General features: G+C 44.3%; 2 protein-coding genes across 2 annotated transcripts in view; both read left to right on the top strand.

The window, feature by feature from the left end:
• Positions 1-9,598, top strand: part of LOC103253551 (synaptotagmin-17-like) — a 34,209-nt gene extending 24,611 nt beyond the window's left edge. Inside the window, exon 4 of the mRNA XM_021709480.1 lies at positions 8,161-9,598. Coding sequence (XP_021565155.1) covers positions 8,161-8,357 — 197 coding nt within the window. The 3' untranslated portion in view covers positions 8,358-9,598. The remainder of the gene's footprint in view (positions 1-8,160) is intronic.
• A 12,341-nt stretch (positions 9,599-21,939) lies between these two features.
• The window catches only part of CLEC19A (C-type lectin domain containing 19A), a 21,931-nt gene continuing 20,226 nt past the window's right edge, over positions 21,940-23,644 (top strand). The window contains exon 1 of the mRNA XM_008051832.2: positions 21,940-22,133. Within this exon, the coding sequence (XP_008050023.1) occupies positions 22,046-22,133 (88 nt within the window). The 5' untranslated portion in view covers positions 21,940-22,045. The remainder of the gene's footprint in view (positions 22,134-23,644) is intronic.

Here is a 23,644-nt window from a genome sequence, read left to right as displayed (position 1 = left end):
TAAAATAAAATAAAGTACATAAAGTGCTTTGCTCAGTGCTGAGTCTATATAACTCAGGATTTGGTATTGCTGATTTTTAATTATTATAATACAGTTAATCTAAATTGCCATTCTGATTGTTGGACGGAATGACATGGAGAAAAAGTTCTGTTTGAGCAGCTGCTGTGAATCACAGCATGAGCCAAGAAAGCTTGAAAAACATCACCCTAAGTCATGGATGAAATGTCCTAAAATCAAAGGAATGTCATAGTTGAAAGGGGATTCAAGCCTACCTATGCCTGCCCATTGTATAAATGGGGAAACTGAGGCCCAGGGAAGGATATGCTCTATCTTGTTTTGAAGAGAAACCCGAAACAGCTTCTAGGTTTCAGAAAGAAGGAAAAAAGGGAGTACTATAGTTTGAGGAAGTTTTTGCAAACATTGAAAAGAGATTAAGGACCACTCTGTTGGGTCTGTCGGTACTGACCTGAGAGAGGAGGTGGGGAGAGAGGAAGCAGGCATGTGTAGACTGCTTCGAGACTCCTCCAGTAGTTAAGATGACTCATGAATGTCCTGATGAAGTATGGGTACCCCTCTGCGGTGAGGAATTAGAAAGGATGGTGAGACAGCCAAAATGGAGAGTCAGCCAAGATGGATCTTGCTAGCTTAGAGCATTTTTTTTCAGAAATGGGGAAGCTCCTTGACCCAACCCCTGAGAGGTAGATTGCATGGGACAGTGATGAGGTACTGGGGTTCCAGTCATAATCTAGGGGTGTCCCTGCACTGTGCTGTCAGGCTCAAAATTGCATATGGCAGCAGTGAGAGCCCAGGGCACAGATGAGAGTCCATCATTCCCTTGTGAACCAAACATGCAAAATGGAGAGCTGTTGAGCCTCTACCCGTTGGTAAAGTTGGACTTTTTTTTTCTCTTAATTTTCAGTGTTTATCACACCCACATTCTAAGTAATCCAATTTTCCTTCCAGAACTGTCTGCCTTGGCAAACTGAATTAACCACCAAAAGAGTTTAGCTCCTGTGGTGAAGAACAACTTCGTTTTTACAGCAGATATCAACATGTGAAAGCCTCAGTGTGTCCCTGACTCATTTACCTCAATTTTGATTGAAACCATGAGTAGTCGCCCTTCACCCTCTAGACCTCAGTCTCCCCAGCTGCAAAATGGGCCAGCAATGACAACTGCTTTAGAGCAGTGGTTCTCAAACTTGGGAGTGAGGGACAGGAGAGGTAGCAATTGTGTCCCCAGGGCACATTTGGCAATGTCTGGAGATACTTTTGGTTGTCACAGTGGAGGTGGGGGGTTGCTACTGGCATTTAGTGGGCAAGGGTCAGATATGCCACTGAACATACTACCGTGCTCAGGACAGCACCCTACAACACACAATGATCTGGCCCAAAATGTCGGTAGTGCCAAGGATGAGAAGCCCAAATGAGTTAATCCATTGACATGCTTAGCCCTGGGCTGAATACATAGTAGGTGCTTAATAAAGCAGTGTTACTCCTCTGCTCCTTCAAAGCCTGACCTTTGAGCCCTGGTGGGTGCCTCTCACCATACTTTTGTCTTTCCAGTTATGTTTCCCCAACTTGAATTGCTGTGGTGCTATAAAAATAGGCAGATCTGTTGATAATTCTGTGCAAATAAGTTGGGTCTCAAATTTCAGAAAATGGAATAGGCAGGGTGTGCCCATGCACTGTCTGAGGAAGGGAACTGGACTTGAGTGTACTTGCCTGTCTCCAGAGGGTGCTCCTCTGAGCCTGTGTCCTTGGGGCATTAGAGACCCAGCGAGGTCAGGGAAGGAATGCAGTGTGAGCAGGCAGGAGTGCAAGTTCCTGTGTAAAGTGTTCTCTGCTTTATGGTCATTGAGAGAGGGGCACTAAAAGGTTATGTGGAAGCAAAGTTTCCATTTAGTGATCACTTTCTCCTTAAGCTGTAAAAAAGACTTAACAATTTTAACTGTTTGCTACCAAATTTCTCATACTTCCTTTTGCTCATTAAACAGAATATTCTTACAGATTCAGAGTCAAAATTATAAAAATGAAAGATCACACTGTGAATAACCTCAAGCTCTGTGAAGGAGTAAGAGGCTGTTTGCCCCTTTACCAAGTGGCCCCACTCTACTGTGCTTTTTTGAGTTCTTGTATCCATCTGATAGTCAAAATCCATTACGTTAATTTAGATTACTCCAGATGAGAAAAACAGATGACTAAGATTATTTAAATTATGTCCAAACCCATGAACAATAAGTAGTTTCTTAGAGAAAGCCCTCCTCATGAATTTTGTGCTTAGACTTTGTGATATATTTTCTGTTTAGATGCCTTCTCATCACACTGTAGATTGTGCAGGTTGTTGAGAAGTTGCATTTAGATGACGAAGGTGCACTTAGAGTATATGAATTGTCCACTCATATATTATTAGTGATTGCATTAAACTGAATCCCTCATAGCCATCGATAGGTATCTTTGGTGGGGGCAGTTTTACAACAAAACTTTTGGTTGTGAATGTTTCTAAAGAGAAAGAATTTAGGAGTTACAAGGAATCTGCTTCCCTCATGGGTCATTTGCTTCAAATACTGTGAGTTTTGTCACCAGTCAGCTATGTGACTCTGTTTCCTTATCTATAAAATGGCGAGGCAGGGGTATCTGACCCACTGTCTTGAGCCCTGTTCTGATTCTACATGTCTAGTCTTAATTCCCTTTTCTTGTCAGCAACACACTCCTTAGGATTTACAGCATTGGCAAATCTTGATATTCATCCAGGCAACTTTTATAATAGAAGTCATTAAGTTTATTCAGTTTCAGCTTATTATAATTTGTATTTTAAATTTTGAGGTTTGTTTAAAAGACTGTTAAGATTGCCATGACTTCAGCAAGTGATTTGCAAGTGCTAATACCTGCCAGTTAACTCTGCTGGCCATGGCAGGAGCTGCTTCGCATCAGAAAGACTGAATCACTTCACATCTCCCACTGTCCAAGGGCCAAGTGATTCACTAGCCAAATTATTTTGCAAGTTGGGATAAGGAGCAGAGGAGACTAGACTTCTTTTAGTTTTTTTCCCTTCTGGCGATTTAGATGTAAAGTCTCTAATAGTGACTTATTTTTCTTCATTTTTTTCCCCCAAATAATTTGTACTTCCTATAAGAAGTCCAAATCGCAAATACTTATATATAACACAGAAAGTGGAAATTTCCCTCTCCCCTCTGCACCTCCCCCCATCCCCAGAGAGCTGCACTGAACAGTTTGGTGAACATTTCTCCAAATATTGTTTTCTTTACATATATTAGCATTCTTTTTAACAAAAATATGCTTTTGTCTCCTAGCAATATGTCTTGCAGATTTTTTCATTTCGTATATATAGGTCTGTCTCATTTTTAACAGTGGCATGGATTTCTATGGTATGATCACATCAGAAATTATTTAATTAGTCCCCTCCAATCTTAGTGTAGGTGCCTCCTATTTTTTTTTTGTTTTTTAGTTAGGGTCTCACTCTGTCACCTAGGCTGGAGTACAGTGGCATGATCACAGCTCACCACAGTCTCAACCTTCTAAGCTCAGGCAATTCTCCCACCTCGGCCACCCAAAGTGCTGGGATTACAGGCACGAGCCACTGCACCTGGCACAAAACTGATCTTAAGATGATGGCTTGAGTACCAGTTGGCTACTATGGAGGTGTCCCAGGAAGCATCAATGAGGGAATGGCAAGTGAGACAGGAGAAGAAGGCAAACTATTCTAAGACATTGGATGAGTGGGTCTCTGCAGTTTAAGAGGTCTGCAAAACCACCCTCAGGTTCAGATATATGCTAGAAGGACTTGGAACCTAGAAAAGCTGTTATTCTCATGGTTACAGTTTGTTATATAAAAAGATATAGACTAAAATAGCAAAGTGAAAGATTGCTGCTATGGTCTGAGTGTTTGTATCTCCCTAAAATGTTTATGTTGAATTATAATCCCCAATATGGTAGTATTAAGAGGTGGAGCCTTTGGGGGTGATTAGGCCAGGAGTGCTCTGCCTTGGTAAATGGGATTAGTGCCCTTTAAAGGAAACCCCAGAGAACTGCCTTGTTCCTTCAGGACTCGGTAAGAAGGCATCATCTGTGAATCAGAGAATAAGTCCTCACCAGACACTGAATCTGCTGTCATCTTCATCTTGGACTTCCTAGCTCTAGAACTATAAGAAATAAATTCCTGGCCAGGCATGGTGGCTCATGCCTGTAATTCCAGCACTTTGGGAGGTGGAGGTGAGAGGATTGCTTGAGCCCAGTGGTTCGAGACCATCCTAGACAATTTGGCATGACCTTGTCTCTATAATAATTCAGAAAAACTAGCCAGGTGTGGTGGTGCACTCCTGTAGTTCCAGCTACTTGAAGGGCTGAGGTGGAAGGATTGACTAAGTCCAGGAGATTGGGGCTGTGGTAGCTGTGAGCATGCCAGTACACTTCAGCCTGGGTGACAGAGTGAGACCCTGACAAGAGAGAGAGAGAGAAACTCCTGTTCTTTGTAAACCACCCAGTTGATAGTAATTTGTGATAGCACAGACGGACTATGACAAGCACAGATTCCAAGAGAGACCATGTGTGAGCTGTGTGGACAGTGCTTAATTCTCCCAGAAGTGATGTGTGGCAACATGCTCAGAGCATTGCCTTCCAGGGAAGTTTACCCGAGCCTCTGTGTCCAGGATATTTCATTGGCGTGAGTCACAGAGGCATGGCTGACATCTGAGAGACTGACTCTAGCCTTTAGCCCCTTCAGAAGTCAAGCTGATATGAGTGGCCCAAAGCCCTCACTGTCAATCACAGTGAGCATAGGCAGACTGGCATGGCTCAGGCAGGAAGCTTCAGGTGCTTGAGGTGGGACACTCTCCACAGAAGCTGTGAGTAGCCCCAAGGTGGGCTGAGGGGTTGGGCAGTGCACTGACAGTTTTTCATTCTTACAAACCCAATGAGTTTGGAAAACTTTTCTGTAAAGGGCCAGATAGTAATGTTTTTTGCATTCCCTTTTGGCAATTTTTCAAAATGGAGATAAAACTCACATAACATGAAATTCGCCCTTTTAAGGTATACAGTTCAGCACTTTGTAGTATATTTGCAAAGTTGTACAACCAAAACCACTATCTAATTCTGGAGCATTTTTATTACTCCATGAAAGAATTCCCCATCTCCCCTTCCCTCAATCCTTGGTGACCACTAGTATGGTTTCTGTCTGTAAAGATTTGTCTATTCTAGACATTTTATATACTTGAAATAATAAATGGCCTTAAAAACTTGTACATGAATGTTTACAGTGTCATTATTTATAATAGTCAAGAAATGGAAATAACCCAAATGTCCATCAACTGATGGATAAGTGAAATGTGGCGTATTCATATATGGAATGTTATCTGGCCATAAAAAGTAATGCTACAACATGGATTAGCCAAACGGATGGTAAATATTTGAGGTGTTGAGGGCCACATGATCTCTCTCCAAATTATTCAACTGCTATGTTCTGAATGTTTATGTCCCCCTCACACTTATATGTTGAAATCCTAACCTAAGATGATGATATTAGGAGGTGGGGCCTTTGGGAGGTGAGTAGGTCATGAAAGTGGAGCCCTCGTGATTGGAATTAATGCCCAAATAAAAGATACCCTGGAGAGCTAGCTTGTTCCTGACACCATGTGAGGACTCAGTGAGAAGATGTCATCTATGAGGAAGCAGGCCCTCACCAAATGCTGAATTTGCCAGTGGCTTGATCTTGGACTTCTCAGCCTCCAGAACTGTAAGAAATAAATGTCTGTTGTTTATAAGAAACTCATTTTATGGAATTTTGTTATGGCAGCCCCAAAAGCCTGAGACATCAACTCTGCCCTTTTAGCACAAAAATAACATTATATAAACAAATGGGTTTGACTATGTTCCTATAAAACTTTATTTACAAAAATAGGTAACGGTTCAGATTTGACTTGGAGGCTCTAGTTGGCCAGCTCCTGCTATATAAAATATCCTGGTATGTGTATCTTTGTCCATTTACGTAGACAATTCTATGGGATAAATTCCTAGTGAAATTGTTGAGTTGTGAATTATGACATTTATATTTTGAGCAGATACCCATGAAACATCCCAGAAGTTCAACCAATTTGCTCTTCCACCAACAGCATGTGAGGGTACTTGAGAGTTCCTTTCTTAAACCTCTTTCCCAAAGAAGTAGAACCCATACCCAATTACAAGAGATGTTTCTACATTGTCATTCTTGAGATTTGGAGAAGAGGAAGATAGAACATTTTGCCCCTAAAGAAGAAAACCAAATGGGATCTCAGATAGCCTCATAATAGTATCTTGTTTTAGATCTGAGGACCACAGGGAAGGGGACTCTGATAACTTTCTCTCATTGGGAAAGATCAAACCTTACGTTGCCCGCTAGATGTGGTGTCAAAAAGTCGAGTGTTACCTATTCAAAAAAAGGTATTTTCTTAAGTGCATCAGAAATCTCCTTAGCAATTTCCTTTATTAAGCAGAGATTTCATTCCTGTTGTTTCCATTTTGTAAGATTTTTGCATGTAAATGAGATCCACCTATGCAGACTGAGCATGTTACCACATGTACAAAAAATATACATGATCCAATTTTTCTCCACAGAGCTGACAGGTACCTGTCCCTTTTGATAGAGATGACATTGCATTTCACTTACCCTACTTTGTCCTAAGTCTTTTTGGCTTTTAGACAATGAAGAGAGTTTTTGGTTTTGTTTTTCCAGTTTTCTTTTTTTCCCCCCCCATTTTCATCATTTGGAGTTCTTGGTGTGAAGCCCACAGGGGAGAACAGAGGCTCGTTAGCATTCAAGCTCTGTTTTTGGCCACATTTTTCAGTTGGTTTATTTGATAATCGGCATCCCTCCTGGGATCCAGCCCGCCTTTGCTCACCTCACGCTGGGCGAATCTGTGATATTTTCCATTCTGTATCCTTTCATTTATAACACAGACGCAGTCTGCTTTCCCATTAGCGAGATGGCATGCCTGGGCTACCCACACGGAGATAAAGAATTAGGCAGAACTTGGCTGGGAAGATAAATCAAGTTAACCATCTCATTAGGCTTGAAAGACACAAATTAAGCTTAAGTTGGGATTAACAGAGAAGTTTTGCAAAGAGACATGCAGCACAATAAGGGATGAGAGAAATTACCAACCATTTCTCTCAGCTCATGAAACTTACACTGTTTCATGAAATAGAAGAAACATGAGATCTCTTTTATAAAAGGTCAATAGACAGAAATTTAGGATTGAAATAGCAGTAACATTTCTTGATCTCTTACCACATGTTGGGCTCTGTGTGCTTGGAACTTTACACATATTATTTCACAGAAATGGCACATTGGCTTATGAGATAAAATGCTACTAAGATTCCTATTTAACTAATGAGGGAACTTAGGCTCAGAGAGGTTATCTTGAGCCTCAAAGTTCCAGAGTTTCATCAAATGACAGAGCAAGCATGTCTGTCCCCATGGCCTATGGCCCATGGCTTAACCTAGTGGTTACCATCTAGGATACATTGGCCCCTCAGGGGTCATTGGGCCATGTCCAGAGACATTTTGGATTATCACAGCTGGAGAGGCGGCTGTTAATGGCATCTAATGGATAGAGATCAGAGATGCTTCTAAACACCCTAGAATGCACAGAACAGTTCTCTACAGCAAAGCATTTATCCAATAGTGCCACAATTGATTGTGTCAACAGTGCCACAATTGATGAGAAACTCTGGTTTAACCACTCAACTGGACTACAGTATTGGCTCACTGTTTTAGTAGAACTATCCATTTGTAGAACTCTGTAGGCAGCATGGTGAGGCAGTGGGACATATTTCAGGTTACATGTTGCAGGTGGTATAGCTAGCTGGCAGTAGGGATAGCCAGTGAAAAGGCTGGGAGGTGGGAACGTGGCTGGCATGGTAAGGGACAGCAGGGAACTGGGTGTGGCTCTCACAGAGAGACTCATGGGAGGATGAAATAAGGAAATAAGGGAATCAAAGAATCCTCGCCATGAATAGAAAAAGACAACGTGCCCTAAGTGATGACCTCATGTTTGCAGTTGAGAAATGTGTAAATTAATGGCCTCTATCTTGTCCTTGCCTTTCTGTCCTGTTCCCCTACTTTGTCTTCCCTCTTCCCCACCTGCCCTTACTCCTCTGGTTTCCTAGTTTTCGGCCACAACATGAAGAGCAGCAACGACTTCATTGGAAGGATCGTCATCGGCCAGTACTCTTCAGGCCCCTCTGAATCTAACCACTGGCGGCGTATGCTCAACACGCATCGTACCGCTGTGGAGCAGTGGCACAGCTTGAGGTCCCGAGCTGAGTGTGACCGCGTGTCCCCAGCATCCCTGGAGGTGACCTGAGGGCTACAGGGAAGACAGCTGTAAAAAAAAAAAAAAAAGACAGAAAAAATGTCACATACTATTACATCCACACCCGCATACACACTCACAACATGTCTACACACACACACACACACCACCCTACCCCACCCTAAATCCTCTCAGAACTGAGAGGAAGCTGACTACTGATCACAAAATGGCCGCCCTCAATGAGTGAGGTCTGAGAACTTTCTAGAAGCCCCATCTCTAGATCACAAGCTGAGTGGGCTCTGCCATGGGACTTATTGGCAGTGTCTGCTCTTGTTGATACCCCTGCCCCAAATGCACTTTCAACTTTCAGGCCAGAGAAAGGACCTCCAAAGGGTGCCAACCTCCATCAAGACTAAATTTACCAAGAGTTTGGCTAGTGTGTGGGAGACCTGACCACCCACTCCCAAAACACACACACCCACTAGGTAACTTCTGAACAGGCTTCTGTTCCCTGGGGTTCTTCAAACCTGATACCTTTCTCCAAAGGTGTAAGTATCTGTCTTCTCCTTAGTAAATGTAATAACTAGAGTGTAGACTATTTGGAGAAACCAAATGGCCATAAAACATATGTCAGTTTAAGAAGCCTCTTCTGGCTTAACTGAATTGTCATTGTGTTCGCTTATTCCAGGGGACTCCCTGTGGGTATGTATATGTATGTTCTTGTGTGCGTGCCCCCACAGGTGAACACATGTGTGCCTACATGTCCTCCTGGAGAGCAAAGGTGATGGGCTGGGACCTCAACCCTGAGCACTCCCTTCTCTTTGTCTCCCCAGTCAAGTGAGATTTTACCCAGTGTCCTTCTGTCTGTCAAAGACCCACCTTGGGCAACAGTAATTGTGTGTGTGTGTGTGTGTGTGTGTGTGTGTGTGTGTGTGTGTGTGTGTTCAAGTAAATAGGATATGATAGAGCAAAATAACATGTTTTGACCAAATCATGGTGACTGTGACTCACAAAAGACCAACAACGGACCTGACACATGGATTAAAATGGCCACCACAGCCACCATACCCCATCCACAGTGATTTCCTTCCTTAATCATACTCTGAGGATCTTTCTCTGTTTGTGTGTGAACCAAAGTCCTGTCTCACGTGCTAAGGGATTAGTGTAGTTAGGATAGATCTTTCCCTCTCTCTTTCTCTGTTGGATGCTTCTGTATCTTTTTCCACAGCATATTGTCTGGTGTGATAGGGAGCTATTTATTGAAATTAAAGATTATTTATTTGTGCCATGCATTTGAGTTATTGTTTTATTCATGAACATAGGACATAGAGAATGGGAGGGTGTTTTGGCTACTACTTCTGCGTAACAAACCATGCCAGCAACTCAAAGCAATGATATTTATTATTCTCACAGATTTTGGGGGTCAAAAATGTCAAGTACTTGCAATGTATTTGACTCAAGCAATGTACTAATATGGATTATCCCAGTTTTGCTCTTCTCTATAAAACTGTCCACTTTGTCAGGGTAAGATTCATGGCTTATTCGTTTGTCAGTGGCCATGTCCTGCTCAGGACTTGACTCAGGTAAATGCTCCATGGACCCAGATGGCTTCACCCTCCTGGCTACATTGGGGATTACAGGGAGGAGCCTCACAGGTCCTTCTGATATCTTCCACACTGGAGTGGAGGTATCATGGGGGCCAAGGGGGATATGCAGGAAGACTGGGGTTAGGTTCAGTTCTCAGGAGAGAAATGGAGAGGTGTTTTTCTTCTCTATAAAATGGCTTCCTTACTGTGGCTTTTCAGAAGAGGATAAAGGCATAAGAGAACAAACAAAATGAGGGAACACAACTGCCTAATAAGCATTCAGGACTGGAAATGGGGTCACTGGTAATTAGACCAAAGGGCTTTGGGCCCAAAGAAGTCAGAGTTCAAGTCTTGGGCACACCACTCCTTAGCTGTCTACATTTGCCCAAACCACATAACTTCTCTGAGTCTCAATTTCCTCAGTTTTAGGGTGCCTCAAAAGCAAACCTTGAAGCAAGAGCTTGGGTGCAGATCATTTATTGGGGGAAGCATAAGTAGAATAAGTCAGGGAAAGGAGAAACGCAGATAGAGGCTGCGTTCATCAGTATTGTGGGTCCAGTCATGCTGGAGACTCCTGTAGGATACACCTGGGGATTATCATTATGTGGAAGCTAGAGATTTAACTACTGACCCTTGTCCCTCATTGCCAGAGGTTGCCCCTGGAGGTGTTAGATATTTGATGCTTCAAGACTGTTCTTCCTGGGCTGAGCAAGCTCCCATGGCACCAGAGAAACCCTTGGGCGGAGAAAGAGGCATGTGCCCTTGATGAGGCCAGCTGTGTATTTGCGTGGCTCAGCTCACTGCAGCCACGGGGAGCCCAGGTGAACTGGAATGTGAGGTGGGCCATCCCCAGCATCTGCTACCCTCACTAGTAAACACACGAGGGCTGAATAAGCACCACATGAAGTGCCAGAGATCACATTTAGTACCCACACAGCAACCCACAGGAGTGCAGGGGAGATATCACCATGCCCCTGTTACAAATGGGGAAGCCAAGGTTTAGTGAGGTTGAAAAGCAAGTAAGCAATCGAGCTAAAAGATCCATCCAAGCCCGGCTACCCAAAGCCTGTTATGACTCTAACCCTCTCATCTCCTGGGTGCAAAGCTCAGGACTGACTCCAGAGCACCCCAGGATGCAGCCCTGCTCAGGCGAGATGTGTTCCAGGGAACCAGGAGCAGGTATTTGGGGACACTTTTGTGTCCCCCTGTACAAAAAGATTTGCTGAGGTACCTGAGAATGTGACCTTATTTGGCGACATAGTCTTTACAGAGGTAATCAAGTTGAAATGAGGCCATGAGGGTGGGCCCTCATCCAGTATGACTGGTGTCCTTACAAAGGGGAAATTTGGATGCAGAGACAGACATGCACAGAGGGAGGAAGATCTGAAGAGACATGCAGAAAATGGCCCTCTGCAAGCCAGTGAGAGAGACCTGGAGAAGAACTTCCCCCACAGCCTCAGAAGGCACCAACCCTGCTGATGCCTTGTCTGCAGACTTCCAGCTTCCAGCACTGTGAGACAATTTCTGTTGTTTAAGCCACCCAGTCTGTGGTACTTCTTGAGGGCAGCCCAAGAAAACTAAGAGACAGTGCGGCTAAACACTCTACTGGGCTGTCTCATCTGAAAGGGTGACAGTTTTCACCCTATAGGGTTAATTAGCTGGAATGATGTTTGCGATATCTGCACATAAGCCTCAGTACACTGTGTGATGTCTCTTATTGCTAGGCACACATCAGGCAGGGTTTACTGTGTGGTGCAGAAACAGTGGTAGGACAGATCAGAGAGCCACTCGTGTCTCCAGGAATAGAGTTTGTCAGGAGACGAGAAGGATGTGTGGTGTGTTGAAAGGTGAAGGAAGGACTGAGTTTCTATAGAAACCTGTGCCCAAGGTGCCCTGTTGTGGGCTACCCACTTGTTTTAATTAGCATCCTCCTCCTTCTCAGGTAGGCGGTGAGAAAGGGGATGCATAAGCCACTGAGCCCCCTCTATAGGGTGTTGGGGACTCAACTTCAAAGAAAAAAGATGGGTTGAGAGTGGGTTGGGAAGTTTTCAAGTCGCTTCTGTTTTTCCAGGACCATTCTTGAGTCCTGTTATCTCTTGGATGAAAAAAACATTGTCCTTGTGCAAAGCATGGGGATGACTCCAAAGCACCTAGGGATTCCAGCCCACACTCTGTACTTGACAGGGGTCAATGACCCCTGCCTACCCCTACTCAGAGGGGAGGGGTGCTAGGGCACCAGGAACAGCTATTTAGAGCACTGATATATCATCCCCAGAAAGCTAGCAATTACTGCTAGGAAATCACATTCCTTTCCTTCTGGTAGCCTGTCTCCCTCTGCTAGTGAGATATCTTCCCTTTTCTGTGTTCAAAAATAGCATTTAAAAATAATTCCACAATGGTTCGTAGGTAAAATCCCAAAACATGCCTAGAAAAAAGACTGGAAGGCAATGCCCTACAAGTTGGAAGCAGTTATCCTTTGGGTTGTTATTTTACTACCCAACTGTATTAGGGTTCTCCAGAGAGACTGAACCAGTAGGAAATATGGAAGGGGATTTATTATGGGAATTGGCTCACACAATCACAGAGGCGGAGAACTCCCACAATAAGCCAGCTGCAATCTGGAGAACCAGAGAAGCCCTAGTGTGACTCAAAGCTGGTAGTGTGGCTCAGTCCCAATCCAGGAGCCTCAGGACCAGGGAAGCTGACAGTACAATCCCTAATCAGGTCCAAGAGCCACAAAGGCTGCCAGTGCACGTCCCAGCATCCAAAAACTGAAGAACCTGGAGGCTGATGTCTAAAGATAGGAGAAAAACAAGTGACCTGCTCTGAAAGAGAGAGCGAGGAGAGAGGGCCAACCCTGCTGCTTCTGCCCATTTGTTCTAGCCAAACCACCAGTCGATTGAATGGTACCCACCCACATTGAGGAAGAGTCTTCCTCTCTCAGTCCAATGCCTCACACCTCAATCTTCTCTGGAAATGCCCTCACAGACACACCCAAACAAGTGTGCTTCACCAGTCATCTAAGCATCCCTCAATCCAGTCAAGTTGACACCTAAAATTAGCCATCACAAGTCCACCCCTTGTCAACTTGGCACTCTTACACATCTCCTTAATCTTCAACTAAAAGCAATAACATGGCCATACTTCCACTCCACATAGTACAACTATCCTGAGTACAACCAAAAATACACTAATGCCTTTCCTAGAAAAAGAGGTAAAGTTCTTGGATGATGTTTAGTCTTCTCCTGATATCCCATAACTTAAATACTATGATGTAAAATTGACAGTAGTTAAATATTGATATAAAGTGAATATATATTATGTTACAAGACAAAGGACTAGAAGAGGAAATAAAAGCAAAGATAAATGCTTAATAAATGCGTATACAAGCACTAACATATTCTTAACAAAGTAGGAAGGAAATACTCATGACAATTACAGTCCTTGTTTCTGTAACTGGTCACATGGTCTTTACAACTACCTTCTTCTGCTACCCATTCTGTATTCCCTTTGCCTTCAGCAAGCATCTCAGCTGATTGTGTTTCTGTACCTGGTGGGGTGATCCAAACCTTCATTTCTGAAGTTTCTGGGCAATTCATAGTCCTGCCTGGAATGATTTGTCATGGTTTCACACTGACCTTAATCTCATGGCATGGTAATACTAAGAGTCACCCTAAGGTATCCCCTGTACCCCAGACTTACTTTTTCTTACTGCCTTTAGGGAGTAGCAGCCCAATTTCCCCTTGGTAGTCCAGATCAATCACCCTACCTAGATTTTTTTGTCACTAATTTTCCAATCATGCTCCTTCCAAGATCTTGATCATCTAGCCAAACCATTGGCTACAGCCCATGAATCAGTATATAATCTTATGTCTGACTATCTCTCCTTCCAAAGTGCATAATCAGTTGCACTGCCAGAATCTTCTGTCTTTTGGGAAGATTTTCCTTCACCACTGTTCCTCAGTGATGTCCCAAAAAAGGGGCTGTAGGGCTGCAGCTGTCCACTTTCAGATGGTGCCTGCATATTATGCAGAACCAACTGTAAACCAGGCCCGAGTCTTCTTTTCCTCTGACAATTGATCATAAAATACTCCACATGAAGCCATAGATATGGGCTGCGAGAGAGAAGGGAGTGGGAACCATGGCCATTTGAGCAACTTCTTCACATAACTCACTTGTGCCTTCAAGACCTACTTGGGCATGATCATGTACATATCACTGCCATTTGATGATGGAGTGCTGCTGTGCTCTCCCAAATATATGCTTGGTGGGTCAGATAACACCCAGTTCATGATGGGCAGCTCCAGTGGCATGGTCACTTGATGGCCATGGTCAAGCATTCAGTTTCTATTAAGGCCCAGTAGCAAGCCAAGAGCTGCCTCTCAAAAGGAGAGTAGTTATCTGTGGATGATGGCAGGGCCTTGCTCCAAACAGCATCCATCTCCATCACTGACACCTTAAGTACCAGTGGATCCTAGGGCCCAACTGGCAGAGCAGTTTGCACAGCAGCCTGGACCTGTTGCAGGGCCATCTCCTGGGTCACATTCAAAACTAGCAGTTTTTTGGATCACTTGGTAAATGGGCCAGAGTAACACCCCCAAATGAGGCAAGTGGTGTTGTGTTCAAGATCCAGTAGGCCCACTGGGCATAGTGCCTCTTTCTTGGTTGCAGGAGGTGCCAGACCCAACAACTTGTGCTTCATCTTAGGAGGAATATCTTGACAAGTCCCACATCATTGGCCCTCTAGAAACCCCACAGAGATAGAAGACCACTAAATTTTAGTTGGATTTATTTTCCACCCACTGACACACAAATGTCTTAGCAGTAAGTTCAGAGGGGTTTGCTCACTAGGTGCAGTCCACAGAATCTCGCCAATAAATGAACTAGTGTGGCATCTGGTAGAAGGGAAAAGTGATCAAGATCCCTGCAAACTAAATTGTAACACAGGGCTAAAGAATTGATCTATCCCTGAAGTGAGATAGTAAAGGTGTATTGCTGTCCTTGCCCTCCAAAGGAACCTACTTCTTATAGGCCTCATGGGCAGGTATGGAGAAAAATGCATTTGTCAGACCAATAGCTGCATACCCAGTACCAGGGAATGTATTAATTTGCTCAAGTAATGAAACCACATGTGGTATAGAAACTGCAATTGGAGTCACCACTTAGTTAAGCTTACAATAATCTACTGTCCTTCTCCAAGATCCATCTGTCTTCTGCACAGGCCAAGTAGGAAGGTTGAACAGGGATATGGTAGGAATCACCATCCCTGCGTCTTTCAAGTCCTTGCTGGTGGCACTAGTTTCTGAAATTCCTTCAGGGATGCAATACTTTTTTTGATTTACTATTTTCCTAGGTACAGGCAGCTCAGTGGCTTCCAATTGACCTTTCCCTTCATAATAGGCCTCATTCCACAGACAAGGGGGCCTATGTAGGGATTCTTCCAGCTGCTAAGCATGTCTATTCCAATTAAGCATTCTGGAACTGGGGGCATAACCACAGGATGCATTCTGAGACCCACTGGACCCACTGTAAGTCAGACCTGAGCTAAAACTCCATTAATTATCTGGCTTCCATAGCTCCTCCTGTAACTGAAGGGCCATAGTGAAGTTTCAGGTCTGAAATCAATGTCAGTTCAGAATGGGTGACAAGTGGTCCCTGAAAGATCTGATTACTCCCCTTTCTCCCATGCACAGTTACCCTGCTAAAAGGCTAGAGGTCTACTTGGGGAGAGATGGGAGAAAGACTAACAGTGCAAATTTCAGTGATATCTTTCCCGAAGAAGCCCCAGCCTCCCCTTCATTCAAAGGATTCTGGGTTCGCAAACTGACTCAAATCTGGAAGTTGATTGAGGGGTTGTGATTCTTTGTGTATAGCCTTCAAGTTACTTTTGTTCACCTAATCTGGAAGCCTTCTGCTTATACAGATCAAGTATATAGCAGCATCCCTATCTTTTTCAGTTCTGGGAACACCATGATTAATTGGCCAATGCTAATTAATAGGTCAACACGAGGCCGACTCTTCTGATTGTTGCTTTGCCTTTGCTGTCCAGTATGGTAACTATGCCCACCTTGCCTCTTACGGTTGAGTGTTGCCACTTGGCTCCTGCCACCCGAGATCTGATTATTCCCATTGCATTTAACTTTTCTAGTTGAGTGACTACGGTTGCCACTATAAGATCTGGCATACAAAGAAGAACCGTTTCAGAACTCTACAAGAATGCTGGTGCTCCCTCACAAAACTATTTCTCAAGCAGTAGTGAAAGGCGTATCTCTGGTCCCTCCCAGTGTGAGTGAATAGGTTTTATGTAACAAATCTACTTCATCGTTCTAATCTCCCTACACCTTTGAATCCCTTCCCCTCCCTTAAACCATGGGAAGTTGAGCATCTGCAGCTTGATCATGATGGGCCATCTTTTGATCCATGTGTCAGTCAACCAACCAACCAACCAACCAACCAACCAAACTATTAGTGCCTTTTGTAACTCCTCAAACTGCAAACAATAAAGCAGAATCTCTGCTTAGTGGGCCCATCTCAGTAAATTTGGCCTGATCCAACTTTACTGTCCTTCCACCATAATCCCACACCCTTCATATCCATTCCCACACATGTCCTCTGGATTTCTGCACAGATTAATTTAAAAACTCAAGTCGTTCTTTTAGAACTTAATGTACCTCCTCTTGCATCACACTTTGTACCTCACCTTAAAGGGCCTGCTGGAACTTAGCCTGGTTATAGATCTAGAAGCAACAGAGGCAGCGGGGGTGGGTCCTCGGGAGAAATGGCATTGTCCTGCATAGCAACTGCCTCAATGGAGGACAGTACTGTTTCCTTGGACAATTCAGGGTTAATCTACTCAGACAGAGCTGGAAAGAACAAAACCAAATGGGGGGATGGGGATACCGCTGACACTGTGGGTGGGGAGGCCACTACCTCTGCAAAACAAGACTTATCAGGATTTATGATCTCGGTGTCCACAGCTTCATCAGGGTCTTCCAACACGTCCCCATCCCAGTCCCACTCTTACCCAATCAATGCCCTCACTTTAACAGTAGACATCCTGCAGCTGAAAGTGCACTTTTCATTGTAAGTCAGCCTATGGCAGGATGAGGGCTTGTGTTTGATTTTCAGCACTTTCAATCCTATGGCTAGGGAGAGAAGATTCTCCTTCAGGGCACACTTAGAAGATTTGGGGCTGTTTATGTGCATGTGGAGCCAAGAATTTGAATCCCTGAGCTCATCTTTTTCTTTCATCACTTTGTCCAGCGATGTTAGGAGCAACCGACGAATGTCGTTCTCTACCTTTTTTTCCCACAAATGTTCAAAAGTATCATGTCCAGAGTCACTAAGTTCCTGGCTTCTTGTAAGTGGCACATTAAGAGTATCAAATGCATTTATTTTACAAATCTCTATTAGCAGTTCATGTCATGGACTATCAGTGCTCGCTGTACTATCAGAAGTAGAGTCCTTTGCAAATTTTTAGGTCTTATCAGATTAGACAGACAATTCCAGAAACCCCAAGGCCAACTAAGGAAATTCATTCTTAAAATTCTGTCTCTCTAGAACCATTTCTGGTACCCAAATCTGTATTAGTTAGGGTTCTCCAAAGAAATGGAATCAGTAGGATATACGGAAGGGGATTTTTGGGGAAAAGTTGACTCATATAGTCACAGAGGCAGAAATGCCCCACTTCAACTGCTGCAGAAGGTCAAATGTAGTACTCCATCTGCAGCTGGAAGCCAAAGAAGCTGATAGTGCGTCTCAACGTTGGTCACATATCGCCATTCAAGTGCAAAACCTCAGAACCAGGGAAAACAGTGCAGCCTTTAGGCAGACACAAGGTCCCCCAGAAAGTGCTGGTGCAAGTCCCAGAGTCCAAAAACCAAACAACCTGGAGTCTGATGTCCAAAGGCAGGAGGAGAAAAAATGTCCAGCTCTGGAAGAGAGAGAGAGAGAGCAGAGAGGGCCACTCCCCTTTCTTCTGCCCATTTGTTTCAGCCAGACCACCAGCCAATTGGGTGGTACCTGCCCACAAGGAGGGTGAATCTTTCCCCCTCAGTCCACAGACTCACATGTCAATCCCCTCTGGAAATACCCTCACAGAAACACCCAGGAACAATGTTTCACCAGCCATTGAGGCATCCCTCAATCCAACCAAGTTGACACCCAAAATTAACCACCACACCAACTTTATACCTTCCTAAAGAATTTTTGAAGGTTCCAGAATGATTTAATGGTAGCTAATATATAGAGTACTATAATGTGTCACACATTTTTCTAAGCACTTGTATGAGAGAAGTATTGATTTACTTTCATTTTTAGTTGAGAAAACTGAGGCTTAGAGGGATTAAATAATCGACTGATGATCACACAGCAGCAGATCTGGAATCTGAACTTGCATCTGAACTGAAAGCCATGAAATGAGCTGGCATCTACTGCCTCTTTTATCATTGTGGTGAAGGGGCAAGGGACTTTCTTTAATTGGTAATAAGCAACTTTTTTAAGGCTAAGAATTGAAGGGAGATAGATGATAGGTAGGTAGGTAGATAGATAGATAGATAGATAGATAGATAGATAGATAGATAGATGAGAGAGAGAAATAATCTTCACTGAACTCTAGACTATCATGAATACAATGTGTATATGGGGGAGAGAATGGAGTATCACCATCACTCAATAAATTCAACTTTAAGACGCCAGAAAATATCTATTGTGTTACAAAAATACCATTACAACCTCCAAATGACAGCAACGATTATATTCATTAAGTGAAGAAATTGTCTACTTTCTGGATCAGAAACCTTGAGATCTAGAACAAGGATTGGCAAACTACAGCTTTTAGAGCAAACCCAGCCCCCTACTTATTTTTGTAAATAATGTTTTATTGGCACAAGACCAGGCCCACTCCTTTGTTTCCAGAATAGTTGAGTAATTGTGACAGAGAATGTATGGCCCACAAAGCCTAAAATATTTACTGTCTGACTATATATAGAAAAAGTTATCTGTCCCTGTCTAGAGACTTCAAGGTACATACAACCCACCTGGGGATCTAGTAGAAATGCAGACTTGATTCAGCAGGAATGGGGTGGGACCCGAGATTCTGCATTTCTAATGAACTCCCAGAAGTTGCCAATGTAGCTGGTCCATAGACCATACTTGGATGTGAGCAAGTAACAAATATTTTATGTGCTTCCATTCAGAGAGGGGACATGAACTGATTTACAAAAACCTTCAGATATAACATTGCAACACTAATAATGTAGGAGGTTTATTTGCCAAATCGAAGAATTCTCCATTTTTTAAAAGGATTTTCCAGTGGCCTGCTTTGGACCATCCTCCTTCTCCTCATCTTGTCCACACTCAGAGGGACATTGTTATGGTTTGAATGTTTGTCCCCCACTAAACTCATGTTGAAATTTAATTGTCATTATGACAATATTGGGAGGTGGGACATTTAAGAGGTGTTCAGATCATGAGATCTCTACCTTCATGAATGGATTAATGTTGTCATCACAAGAGTGGGTTAGTTATGGCAGGTTAGTTATGTGCTTGTCCCTCTCCCTCTCCTTCTCTCCCACCATGTGATGACTCAGTAAGAAGGCTTTCACCAGATGCCAAAACCTTGATCTTGGACTTCCCGGTCTCCAGAACCCTGAGCCAATTACAATTACCCAGTCTCAGGTATTTTGGTATAGCAGCACAAAACACATTCAATTTCCAGACAGACCCCAGGAATATGACAGCAGGGACCTCCAGAGTACAGCACACAAGGTGATAGGAAGTGGGGAGAAAATATCCAAGCTTTCTTCTGTGTTGATATGTTGTATTGACCTTTAACAATGTCAACATTGGGGTGAGTGTTTTATAACAGATATAATATATTAGTACAGTAAGTTGTACCTGCACATCATATAAACATATAGTAAATGCATATCATTTATACATACATAAGGGTGTATGTTCTGGGGTATGCACAGAACACTCATTTGAGGCAACTGGTCTACCCGAGGCAAGCTGAGCCTGAGCTGTGCCCATATCCTGAGTCAGGCCTTGGCAGACTCTCAGCTCTGGTGCCAGCAGGCAAAGCACACTGTGTGGGCACAAGTTAAGTTATTCCTCACAGGCACAGCAGCAGGTGTTCCAGAGAGAAGGCGAGTTACTTGGAAGCCAAATTGACACATTTCAGTCCTCCTTGTGAATGTCAGCCATGCAAGGTGTCAGGCACCTGACTGAGCATTCTAGAGAGGAATGGGGGAGTGCAGTGTTGGGGAGAGAATGTGGGAGATGCCAGGGAAGGTCTCGCACTAGATCAATTACAATAATAGCAAATGTTGCTGTCATTTATTGAGTTCCTACTGCTTGTCAGCATCTAGGCTAAGCATTATTTTAAAAATTATTTCATTTAGACCAGGTGCGGTGGCTCACATCTGTAATCCCAGCCCTTTGGGAGGCAAAGGCAAAAGGATTGCCTGAGCCCAGGGGTTCGAGACCAACCTGGGCAACTTGGCAAGACCTCGTTTCTATAATAAATCAAAAAATTATCCGGGCATGGTGGCATGCACCTGTAGTTCCAGCTACTTGAAAGACTGAGGCAGAAGGAACACCTGAGCCCAGCAGGTTGAGGCTGAGGTGGCTGTGAGCATGCCACTGCACTCCAGCCTGGGCCACAGACACTCCAACTTAAATAAATAAATAAATAAATTCATTTAATCTTTGTGAAATAGGTACTCTTTTTGTCTCCCATTATATAGCGGAGGAAACTGAGGCTGAGAAAGACAAAGTGATGTGCTTAAGGATACACACAGTGACGGAGAAAGAATGATTTTTGGAAATATTAATTCTCTGTAAATGGGATGAAATCACAATGAAAACACCAGTAGATTGATTTGATTGATCTGATCTGATTTGATTTGATTTTTTGAGTCAGGGTCTCACTCTATTGCCCAGTCTGGAGTGCAGTGACACAATCATGGCTCACCACAGCCCCGACTTCCTGGGCTTAGACGATCCTCCTGCCTTGGTCTCCTGAGTAGCTGGAACTATAGACATGTGCTGCCACAACCAGCTAATTTTTAAAAAAATTTTTTTGTAGAAATGAGGTCTGGATTTGTAACCCAGGCCGGTCACAAAATTCTGGGCTAAAGCCTCTCAAAGTGCTGGGATTACAGGCAAGAGCCACAGCACTTGGCCACCAGTAGATTTTAAAATGGTAAATTCTGAGCAAAACACAGAACAGAGCTATGCCCTGACGATGACATTTGCTTTTCTTTGTGGAGCAACTACCTTGGGCGGCACTCTGTGTTGAACCTTCGCAGATGTTGTCTTTAACCCCAGAGGGACTCCAAGAGATTCTGAGAAGTGAAGGGAGAAGGGCGGAGACTGTCTCACCTTGGCTTTTCTCCATTCTTCCTCAGCAGTGGGGTCTCTGTTGCCTTCGGGGTCAGAACCATGGAATGGGGACCTTGGTGAACCAATGCTCAAAGACTCTGGCTAAACGGGGGCATTCTTTCACAGTGCAATTGTTTGACTGTGAATATGAGAGAGAGGTAAGTCCTGACCTGTCAGATCTTCAGATTTTAAACAGAAGGCAGAAATCTGGACTTCTACCTAAAAATCTCCCGATTTTATACCCTGACAGCAATTTAAAAAAATTTTTTTAAAACACTATGCAAACCAAACAAAGTACGTCTTAGGTCCAGGAGACTTTTGCACTCAACCATGACTTGTAGTCTCTTTACTTTCTTGTTCACATTTAACCTTGAGAGGGGCAAGATGCTTTATTTCCTGTGACGGGCTGGAGCATGAGCTTCGGTATTATCCTATTCTACAGAGAAGGAAACTGAGTTTCAGAGAAGCTCATGCCCAAGGTCATACCGTAGCTCAGAGGAAGGACATGGAACTAAAATGTCTCTTGATTCTTTGAGGGGGATTGGCCTTGGGCTGCCGTGCTCTCAGCTGTCACTCTGAGCTGTCTCCAGCAGGGTGAAGAGGAGGGAGGAGGAAAGAGAGGTGGGAGGAGGGGACAGGGGTCCACACAATCCATCCCAGCTCCTGGCAGACCCCGCCGAAACTAGGAGAGCAACCCTGGACCCAATCTCCCGCCGAAGAGCCTCTCCCATCCACTCAGACCAGGAGGTGGCTTTCTTGGGGCTCAGGATGCAAAGGTGGAGGCTGTGGGCTGCAGCCTCCCTGACCCTTCTCTCTACACAGGCCTTTCCACAGACAGACATCAGTATCAGTCCTGGTAAGTACAGAGACAGGGCTGGGAGCAGGTGGAGAGGGGACCACTCCTAGGGGCTTGTTCCATCAGTGAGACCTGGCTGCCTCTGTTGGGGTATTGGGGGCCATGACCTGAGTCTCCTGATAGCTTCCCCCCCCTGCCTCACCATGGGCATTTTCCTGGACCCAGACCCCAAAAGTCCTGTGTTTAAATCCCATTGATGCAGTTTACAAGAGATGGAACCTGGGCCAAGTTTCTTTTTTTTTTTTTTAATCAATATTTTTTATTATGGTTTTATGGGGTACAGTTAAGGGTTAGGTGTACAACTACATTCCATTCAGGCACCCTGTTGGGCCAAGTTTCTTAATCTCTCAGCTTCTTCTAGAAAATGGGGATCACGAGGGCACTTTCTTGGGGCTACCATGCAAGGGAGATGAAATAATGCAGGGAATGTGCTTAGCACAGTACCCAGCACTAAGGGAAGGTCTGAACACGGTGTTTGTGTGAAGGATTTGGCATCTGGGCCCCCACCCCCACCTTGGCTCTGACAGTGGTTTCCAGGGAGCTTTTTGGACCCACTGCTGTGCCAACAGTTTGAGCATCCAGGGAGGACACAGTTGTCCCTCTAATGGCCTCCCTGGAGGCATGGCCTGGAAATGCTCAGCCCTGTGGATGTTGTGGGGTATCCCCAGGGATTTGAACCTGTCAGCCTTGGACATGTGGCCTCCCAGTGTTCCACATGGAGGACGAGGGGCTTCAAATGAGCTCAGTTTCTTCTGCTTTGCAACAAGGAGGCTGGGGTGCTGATTCTGGGTGCTCCATCTAGTTGAGAAGAGCCCTGAATCCTGCAGTATCTTCATAGCTGAGGTGCTTGCCTTTCATCTCAACCAGGTTCTTTCCAGATGCTGGTTTTTTTGGGGGTTTTTTTTTTTGAGTTGGAGTCTCACTGTCGCCCAGACTGGAGTGCAGTGGCCGCTCCCAGCCACCGTAGCCTCGACCTGCTGGGCTCTGGTGATCCTTCCGCCTCAGCCTTCCAAGTAGCTGAAACTACAGGTGCGCGCTACCACGCCCAGCTAATTTTTTTGATTTATTGTAGAGATGAGGTCTCACCTGCCCAGGTGGGTCTCAAACCCGTGGGCTCAGGCAATCCACTCACCTCAGCCTCCCAAAGGCGCGGGATTACAGGCTGAGCCACTGAGCCCGGCTCAGATGCTGTTTTAAAAGCATAATAATAACAACAATTAAGACCGACATAGAGTTGGGTGTGAGGCTCACACTTGTAATCCCAGCACTTTGGGAGGCCAAGGCAAGAGGATCCCTTGAGCTCAAGACAAGCCTAGGCAACATAGCAAGACCTCATCTCTACAATAAATCAGCAAAATTAGCTGGATGTGGTGATGCATACTTGTAGTCCCAGCTACTCAAGATGCTGAGGCAGAAGGATCGCCTGAGCCCAGGATGTTGGGGCTGTGGTGAGCCATGATTGTGCCACTGCACTCCAGTCTGAGCAGCAGAGTGAGACCTTGACAAAAAGA

The sequence above is a fragment of the Carlito syrichta genome, unplaced genomic scaffold (genome assembly GCF_000164805.1).
Source record: "Carlito syrichta isolate Samal-C Ts95f unplaced genomic scaffold, Tarsius_syrichta-2.0.1 Scaffold237200, whole genome shotgun sequence".
NCBI lineage: Eukaryota > Metazoa > Chordata > Mammalia > Primates > Tarsiidae > Carlito > Carlito syrichta.
This window is presented reverse-complemented; position numbering and strand designations above follow the sequence as displayed.